The 10,076-nt window shown below is 42.2% G+C and overlaps 1 protein-coding gene across 1 annotated transcript in view; it reads right to left on the bottom strand.

The window, feature by feature from the left end:
* Positions 1-5,380: 5,380 nt before the first annotated feature.
* Positions 5,381-10,076, bottom strand: part of Prkd1 (protein kinase D1) — a 371,822-nt gene continuing 367,126 nt past the window's right edge. The window contains exons 18-19 of the mRNA XM_008829250.3: positions 7,158-7,243; positions 5,381-6,345 (exon numbers count right to left, since the gene is read on the bottom strand). Of these exons, the coding sequence (XP_008827472.2) occupies positions 6,127-6,345; positions 7,158-7,243 (305 nt within the window). The 3' untranslated portion in view covers positions 5,381-6,126. The remainder of the gene's footprint in view (positions 6,346-7,157; positions 7,244-10,076) is intronic.

Consider the following 10,076-nt stretch of genomic DNA (forward strand, 5'->3'; position numbering starts at 1 on the left):
CTGGAAATTGTTATTGACTCTGTTAAGGCTGTAATGAAATGCTTCTTCTAATCATGTGGTTATTAAATAAATTTTTAAAAAAGAATAAAAATAAGTCTTAAAAATTCTAATAATAAATAAAGGTACAAGATATGCTTACAAAGCAACTTTTGCACTGTACAGTGTTTTGAACATGGTTTTCCCCAGGAACAGATACCACCATAATAACTGTGAGAAGCTGGGGAAGAGTTGACCACTAAAAGAAAAAGAATGCTTTTGAGGAAAAGGTACAGAATCATTCAGTGAGGCTTTCCACATACCACATACCCCCCATATCACAATGATCCTGTGAAGTAGGGGGTCCTCTGGCATTAGAGAGAATGAACCAATCAGGAGGGGCTTCAGAAGACGACAAGAGGCCCAGACGAGTTCCTGGGAGCCTGCTACGTTTCCTTTGTAAGAAACATTGAACAGCATATCAATGCTGGAAAAGAATCTGTGACCGAGAATCTTCCTGCTAGGAGATGCCTGTGAGCTACCAGAGGGTGCTCCGTCGGAGAGATGCCGAGCAAGGGAGAGCCATCGTTTTAGAAGCAACGGCACTAATCGCAAACCAATAAGCAGAATAGTGCTGTGATTTAAATATCGGGTCTCTAACTTTAAAAGTAGTAAAGTTGCCTGCTGCTCCCCTTCTCCAAATGATCTTCCCCTTGATCCTTTAGAGAACGTCAGTTCCTTAGAGATGGTCTACTGTAGGTTATACTTCACACCCATTCCACACTTTGGGGCCCTGAAGAACTCACAATTCCCTCCCGAGATACTTCTATCCTGCCTTTTTAGGTCAAAATGTGCCTAACTCTATCTTTACTTTAGAGGCCTTCTAGAAATGTCACAAATGTATCAAGTTCCCTCTCTCCTCTCTCTTTTCACTCTCCCTGGAACTTCCTATCTAGACCAGGCTGGCCTCAAGGTGGAGTCCGCGTCTCACTCTTGCTACCCTTGGCTCCTTGGAAAGTTTGTAGAATAGGGAGACGCGGACCGGCAGACCTCGGCCCTTGAGGAGGAGCTCAGCGCTGCCTGTCATTGGGGCCAATCTCTGTGGTGGCCAAGCTGACTGTTGCGGTGGGAAAGTTCCATGATCCTCAGTGGCAGAAAGGCCACATGCATGTGCAAAGCTGCGTGCAGCTCCAGAAGATACTGGAGAAGGTCCTTATGCATCTGCGGTCCCATTCCTTGGCCCAATATGAGGCCCCACACACAGAAAGTCAAACTATCTGAAGAAAATAATTAACTGCCTGAACTCAACCCACATAATACAGTAAAGCAGCATGTTATAATATCATTTGTGCATAAACACAAATTGAGAGAGAAGAAAAAATATTGAAAAAGGTGTTTGATTCCCTCAAGTCCTATGACAAGCTGTGATAGAAAAACAAATAAATCACCAGCCTGGGAGGCAAGAGACTAGGCACCACTTCTCCCCCACACTTTCCCTAAAGAGTTCTGTGATTTTGATCAAGATGTGCAGCTCTGCCCAGCCATTTCTCCTGTATGGTATAGCTGGATGTCCTGTGGTCATCCCTCACTCCCCGAATCAACTTCTCCCTCTCTCCCTTTCTTTTTCTTTCTTTCTTTCTTTCTTTCTTTCTTTCTTTCTTTCTTTCTTTCTTTCTTTCTTTCTCTTTCTCTTTCTTTCTTTCCTTCCTTCCTTCCTTTCTTTCTTTCTTTCTTTCTTTCTTTCTCTTTCTTTCTTCTTTCTTCTATTTTTTTGGTCTTTTTGAGACAGGGTCTCCCTGCAACCCCTGCTGGCCTGGAACTTGCTCTTTAGACCAGGCTGGCCTCCAACTCACAGAGATCCGCCTGCTTCTGCCTCCCAAGTGCTGGGACTAAAGGCGTGCCCACCATGCCCGGCTTGCTCTCTTAAGTGACTGTACTTATTCCACACATTTTAATACATGGATGATCATGTGTTTCTCAAAATATCTGCAGCAGAGTGGGTGTCCGCTGAACTTAGAGAATAGATCTTTCTTGGGGAAAATGGACCTAACAAAAGCAGCACTGATCAAATGTTTTCTCGTCACACTTTCCTCCTGCTCAGGCAAACAGAGGTGGGCTGCTCTTGTGGACCAGGGCACACAGAACAGCAATTCTTCTGACATCTCAAGTGTACCAACGATGTTGTTAAGACTATTGCCCGTGAGGGGCCTCACGGCACATCCTTCTGTATTTTTTGACAGAATCATAGAAGATACTTCTTAGTATGAAAGTGCTTGTTGGCTGCTGGTGTTAAACACATACCTGCTTGTAATGATTTCCTAATACACAGCTGGTGTAAAGTCTGGATAATTTTGTCGATGGCAACACTTAAGCATAAACAGTGAGTGCTCATTCACTGAAACTGAAACTTTGCAGTGTCAGTCACTGGTATGCAAAGTGCCATGGATTTGGTGGTCTGCTTTTCTCTGGACATTGGCATTGATTTCTTCTTTTCTCTGTTTAATGATGCTACATAACAGGCTGTGTCAATACCACTGCCCTGCAGAGGTCCTTTGACATTGCTGCACTGGACGGAGCAAAGTACCAAAGTACCGTGCTCTGCAGATGAACAACAGCCATTAAGGCCCCATCTCTCCCGCAGAGGTCCTTTGACATTGCTGCACTGGACGGAGCAAAGTACCGTGCTCTGCAGATGAACAACAGCCATTAAGGCCCCATCTCTCCATATCATTTTGTGCTGTTACCCAAGCCATCCTTCAAATTGCTACATCTCTTGGTTTTCACTATTTGATTTATTACTCTGATTCTCTCTCTGAATTCATGATTAATTTTGCTCTCATGAATGATCATTCCCTATAGATAGTGCTCAAATTTGTGCCCTAAAATTGCATTTCTTATATCCATTTCTTTCCACGAAAAGGAGTCATTTTCGACGTTCTATGAGCTGTTCGCTTGCAAATCTGCACTTCCAACTCTAGAATTCTCTGACAAACTCCAAACTCACATGCGACTATCTTCATGGCATCACAAACTTGCTGAGCTATAGGACATTAATTTCTTTTTGGGCTAGGGCCTCATGTAACCCAGGCCAGCCTCAAAATTGCTATGTAGGCAAGGATGATCTTGAACTTCTGATCCTCCTGCCTTACTCCCCACCCCACCCCAGTGCTGGGCTTACAGACATGTGTCAGCATGCTTGGTTTTATGTGGTACTAGCGATCAAACTCAAGACTTTAGACACGCCAAAGAAACACTCTTTCAACTGAGCTACATACCCAGTGCTACAAATTTAGACCCAAATATTCAAGTGTGAACTCACCCTTTCTAAGTCTCCAACTTCTGATTAACAGTACTATCAAACAGTCATCTAAGTCACAACCCAAGATTCATTCTGAACTCTTTAAGTTTTACCCTCAATCAGTTCAAAGTCCATTGATGCCACTTCCCAGCATCTCTTTATGTGAGCCTCTCCCACCATCTTCCTACTTACCGTTGTTGGTCAGCTCTCACCATAGCTTTTGTTACGAGTTAGCTAGTTTTAAGGCCTTGCACCTTGCCTTGGTTGTCATTCAGTCTCGTGCTACTGACAGGATTAACTTGATAGTGTTTACTTTTTCATTTAAAGAGTTGTTATGGTTTTCTGTGCTCCACAAAGTACAAACCTGAAATCCTTTAAAGGCGGTAGAAGGGCCTCTGTCCCTGGACCGGGCCTCGCCGCTCCTGGATGCACTGGGTGAACCTCCCGGTTCTCTCTCGCCCTCCTATTGTGAAGAGCACATGCACGTGTGTAGCAGAACCCTTTCATCGCCATCCTCCAGCATGTTTTCTAATGCCAGCCTAGTGCACACCTGCTAGCTGTTCAAGTCCCGCTCAGAGATCACCTCGTTGCTTTCCTTCCGTCAAGCTAAAGGCTCTGTATCATTTCTCAAACCTTTACCTACAATCTGTTTTTCAGACAGGGTCTCCCTGTAGCCCCAGCTGGCCTGGAACTCTCTATGTAGACCAAGCCAGCCTGGATCTCACAGAGGTCTGCTTGCCTCTGCCTCCTCAGTGCTGGGATTAGAGGTGTGTGTCACCAAGCTCGGCTACCTATAATTTTTAAAAAGCATCATTAATTTATTTTGTTTCTATTTAATAGTCAGGCAGCTTCTCTGAAGAGGTATCATATCTCGTCTACATATAAAAATCTTAAATACAGCAAATAACTATGTAAAAAAGAAATTCAGTAAATATTTATTGCATTAATAGTTAACTTACATGGTTTTACTAATTGCGGTCATTTTCTAGGTTCCCTTCTCAGTCAACAGAACTCTAGGGTCTTTTATGACATAAGGTCATTTTATTATAGTTTCTTATGCTATAATCATCTTAATTTCTTGTAACAAAGAAGTTACTGCAAAGATGTTATATTGAAGGTAATAAAAGACAAACATTTAATGTAAATCATTGTGATTTAGGGCATCTACTCTGTATTATTTACATACTGAGAAGGGATTTGCATCCTTCCATCACTTTTCACCCTTCCAGAATTTGCTGACTTACCTCGTGTCATGGAAAAGGTTATCCACATGCCTATTGTAGCAACAGCCCTCTTCTCCTACATGTTAACAGTTACTCTGTCAACTGATACCTGTCTATATGTGTGTATGCAGCCATGGGGACATGAATGCATGCACACACACACACACACACACACACACACACACACACCCCTATGTCCTGTCCCATCTCACCCCCGAAGCAGTAGACTTAAGAACTTAAAAGCATTCAGAGCTGTTTATTTAAACGTTGGAAATATCAAATAATCTTGCCTGTTTCCACCAAGTGGAACTACTCTGTAGTCTTATAATAATTTTCTCAACTGCCTCACAATACTCACAAGCATTAATTATATGAATTTTTCTACTATACAATGCACCATTGTCACCTTGCTTGAAGGAAAACAGCTTATACCACCCAACTCCATGAGCATATGTCTTTCCAGCCCATCATTAGCTTTCTCCATTCTCATTTATAGAGCTGAGTGGACTTTTTATGGATTATTTTCAGTCTTTCTGTCTTTGCCGTCAATCGCAGAACCATCTCGCTTCGATCCCATGAAAAGAAACCAGAGGCAGTTTTCAAATAAATCTCAGTCTTACTCTAGACATTAAGACAGCAACCTGTGATCTTCCTACTTATTTCTGTTTGGCTTCAATAATTTTTCTCTCGAAAGCCTCCCTTCTAACTGGAAGCCAGGTAACATGCAGGGCAGAACTGCATCTCTCCCCTTTGAAACACACAAACTAAATGCTAGATGTGAGGCCTTTTTTACTGCTATCTGAGGAGCTACCTCTACACTTAACCTTCCTGAAAATATTGGTGTGGCGTACGAATAAAAATAACTTGATCAGATCAAAACACATTTTGACAAGAATATTTATTTCTTATTATTGAAAAATACACAAAAGGCCAAAGTTTGCTTAGTGGCTGGTTTTCCATAGTACAGCAGGGACTGTAAGAAAGGGGGAACAGAGCAGTTTCCATTTCTAAGGCATTTAGGCTTATGTGCAGCAGGCTCCACATACCTGCAGATGCACTTACTTGAGTTTAAGTATACCGGGCACACCGGGCAGGCAAAGGATTTGAAACCACACAGCAAAGCCCTTTTCATTCATTTGCACTTAGGAAATGCCCACTCCGCAGCTTTCATGTCTCCCCTGTGTGTTTGGAGTTGTTCACAGAACACTGGTAACTGTCTACTCTTCAAGAGTTTGCTTACAACACCGCCATCAATGGGGCACACCGAACGGAAAAAAACTTCATGGATATCTTCTGTCTCTTACCAAAATGTGGCTCCGGGAAGAAAAACACTGATTTGTAAAGGCACACTGGAGACAGGTTTAATGCATTAAATATAACATGAACCATTCACAATAACAAGTTTAGTGTTTCAGGGAACTTTTGTTAATACAACACAGTTGGTCACACAAAATACAAATGCTTCTGTTGATTTGTCTTGGCAACTCAGATCCATCAACAGTGCTAACAGTTTAACAGCTCTGTTCTCATCTGACAGAAAATAATGGCAGTTCTGCAAGGCAAATGTTAAACCTGACCGTATGTATTTATTAATTCCACAGTGTTTTGACAGATTAGAGGGGATGGAACTCAGAGGATGCTGACACGCTCACTGAGGGCTTTCATCTCTCCTTCTTCAGCCCCCGGACTGTCGCTGTGGCTAACACTTGGATTGACCAGGTGTGTGGGGTACTGCAGCCCCTGCTCGCCTGCATACTGTTCCCACCTCGAATCATCGCTTTCATGGGTGATGTAGCGTTCTCCGATTTTGCATTCCAGTTCTCGTAAATCCAACCATGTCTGATAGTCCTGGAGGAAAATTTCAGAGTATTACCACAGAGATCATCACGTCCCAATGGTGTTTCACACATCAGTTCTTGCAGTCTGTAAGGGGCTCTCTTTCTTTCCACTGTCACTGTGAGTGCCGCACCATTCACCAGGCATCTTCGAATAACAGTACCAGCCTCAAGGCCATCCTAGCTACTGAACCTTAGCACATGCATGTTGTATGCAGGATAACGGTTCTAAGTATGGATAGTGAATGCTTCTAATCAATGAATTAGGATGTTGTCATTGCTTTGCAGCTTAATGACTACAGATAATCTTTTAGTATTTGAGAATATCACTGTCCTAAACTTTAAAGCTCAAGTGTGAAAATAATAAATATTTAAGAGAACACAGCACACACATCCATATAATTCATATTCATCGTATATTTCTATCAATGCATAATAACCTGAGACCTAATATATAGCTTCCAAACGAGTCCAGTGCATGGCCAGATGGGCATCTATTTGGACAATCATCAGGATTAAGCATACAAATGCTTTTCAAATCTGGTCTTCTGAGTTCTGTTATGATTCTTGGCATTTGGGGGGAAGTGAGGATATGTGCATGTGTCCTGTATATGTGTATCCCCTTGTAAAGTTTCCTGGTAACAGAGAAATACTCAATGGAAATACTCAACAGTTATTAAATCTTAAAAAAGTCATAGGCATTTTGGAAAAAATAATATTAGGAGAATTACACCTTTACGAATATGACAAAAGATTTCTATGATTAGTATCAACATTTTATAAACGTTTTGAAGCTCACCCACGTAAGGAAAATCAGTTTTTTACCTGTAGCCAGGGGTGACTCAAGGTTTTGTCCACACTATAACGCTTTCTCATTTTCACTTGCAGCAAATTATTGATAAGATCAATGGCTGAAAAAAATAATCATTGTTTAAAAAGTTGCCAAATATGGAATAAATGCATATTTCACTTGGAGTGCCATACCTGCATTTCACAGAGTTCAGTGAGTACATTAGGTAAAAGTCACTCAAACCTGAAGCTAATTCCCTGAGAATGCTCCAACCTTGATGTTTACTTGGTTTTGGATGAGAAAAAAAATGAAGGGCTGGAGCGATGGCTGAGGTGGTGTTCTTCCAGAGGACCTGAGTTCTGCTCCCAGAACCTAAATGGAGGTTTGCGTTGTAGAAAAATAAAAGAAAAAATAAAGCTGGCAATAAGTAGCGTAGGGGAGAGAATTATAATGCACTGCATGATGTAAATTTTAAACATTTTATTATTTTTATCTTATGAGTGTATTGCCTGCATGTGTGTAAGTGCACCTGTGTCATGCAATGCCCGTGGAGGTCAGAAGAGGACACTGGATCCCCTGAAACTTGAGTTACAGATGGTTGTTATCTGCCATGTGGGTGCTGGGAACCGAACCTGGGTCCTCTGTAAGACCGGCCAGTGCTATTACCCGCTGAGCTATTTCTCCAGCCCTATGATGTGAATTTTAACTTGTATGCTCTTTCATATGTCTTTTAGTATAGGAAAATACATATCTAGTCTCAGTTAGCTGGGCATGGTGGCTAAGGTCCGCAGTTCTAGCACATTCCTAAGAGGGTGAGGCAGCAGAACTGTTGTAAGGTCAAGGTTGACTTGAGCTATAAAGACCCTGTTTCAAACAATATTCAAAGTGAAATAAAATGGTTCAGCTAAATTGTAGACATCTAAACACCACAGTTTATGGAATAAAGTGGCAGAACATGGATCACTGTCTAGGGATAAACTTGGGAAAAAACCAAGGGTCCCAGATTAAAACATTTAAAAATATTATTTAATTTATTTTAGTTAGAGGAAAGCACTTTCGCCTTTTAAAAATCTATTTTGCTCTAAAAACATAACCAATAAACGGGGTTTATATTGGCCGTCTCTGATTTCCTAGCAGAAGGTGAGTGTTGGTCTTGAGGGGTGAGAATCACCATCCATTGGGCTCGTGCTCTGTTGCTGTTTGGGACTCAACGTGCATAGAGGCGGGGAAGAAAAAGTGATTTTTCTACTTACCTTCTTTACAAAGCACCCGGCTGGGCACAGAGCCACCTGATGGAGTTCTTGGTATTTAACTGCTTTGGAAATTACTTTTCCACTCCACATATTATGGTACCTTTTTAATTTAAATCTTACATTTCTGACTCATTTTTATAGTTTCTGTATTTCTTTCATTTTATGTCCCCCCCAATAGCTGAGTGAAAGACAGAAACACAGTTAAAGCAACTGCATTCTCATTTAACTCTCACTACTGAAAGTCTGACAGATGGACTTATTTGAAACAGAGTATTAACTCTCCAAGTTTCCCCAAGGACCAAATCTTGCCACCAGGCAGGTCTGAAGACTCCATTGTTTGATCTCTATCAACCTGACTGGTCTTGAACATATAGACAGACAGTCCAGTCCAGAGGAACAAAGCTTCAACATTCAATCAGAATGAATTCACATCCTCCTTGTGACTGAGCAAAGGCAACTGATTTCTACAGTCGTTGGGGAGTCTCTGGTTCTGATATTCCTACTATTTGTCTGACCCGAGGAGCTACAGAACCAACACTGGGTAATTCTTTTGATGGGGGAAATTAAATACAGCACACATGCAACTGTGACCTATGCCTGGTCAGTCCCGCTTCAGCTAGGATACCTGGGGAAGCAGAGTATTTGGTACAAGTTCAGACTCCAAGCGTTTTCTCGGAGAGCTTTTGAAAGTGTAGTTCCCTCAGTGAGCTGTGTGTTGGGCACGAGCTTTAAGACATCCTTTCACACGATTTACTCACTGGTGAGTAAAGTGGATTTTCTATTCTGGCTGCTGTGAAGTCAGAAATGGAGGACGAGGGGTGAAGGGAGCGCTCGGGCGCCACTGCAGAACGCAGCAGCATTATGATTCTGCGGGGCATAAACACCCGGTACCAATGCACTCGTTCTGTTTCGAGTTCTGTAATTAGGAAGGTGGGTGTACAGCAACTCTATATATAGAAGGTCTGGTTTGTGCCCAAATGGTCCCCGACAGTGAACCACACTGCCTAATGGAGAGGAAAGTGCTGACTGAGGAGAAATGTCCACAGGGAAATGGAATATGTGAAGGAAAGCTTGTTCTGAAAGAAGCAGATACTCCTAAGCCCGACTCTGCCAGTTCCCACCAGGCAATGAGGTACCTCCAAGAGAAAACACTGTGCTAGAAGAAGGGAGGGACCGGGAGTCTGGGCACATAAATATGCGTGTATAAATACATCTTGTGGCTTTTAGAAACTTACATTTTAAATTAGCTTTTAAATGTAAGAACCTGTAGTTAAATGCTAAGACCTCTCTGTCACTGAGAACAGGTTCATCACTGGTTTTGAGAGCATCACCCATGTGTCACCATCTCAAGAATTCTCAAAGCATCATTTATATTAATGGAGTTCCATACAATACAGCATCAATTGCATGATCCAAAATGCACTTCACTAAGTCCATTTCGTTGTGTGTGAGCTTGTTGGTGTGCCCAGTTTTTTTACATGGTTTCTGCGACTAAACTTGGATCCCCAAGCTTCCAAAGCAAGCACTTTGCCAACTGTGGTATGCACTATCCCTAAATCTGTTTTCCAAAAGGAGAGTCTATAAAGTCTCCTGCCCCTTCTCATTCCCTCCTCTCCCCTCCTTGCTCCATCTTCTCTCTGCAGGCCATGCCTGAGCTACTAACAAGAGTGTATCACATTGGGGGGGGGGGGGGACTCAGGG

Source organism: Nannospalax galili, unplaced genomic scaffold, assembly GCF_000622305.1.
Source record: "Nannospalax galili isolate Female #2095 unplaced genomic scaffold, S.galili_v1.0 scaffold554, whole genome shotgun sequence".
In the NCBI taxonomy this organism is placed as follows: Eukaryota; Metazoa; Chordata; class Mammalia; order Rodentia; family Spalacidae; genus Nannospalax; species Nannospalax galili.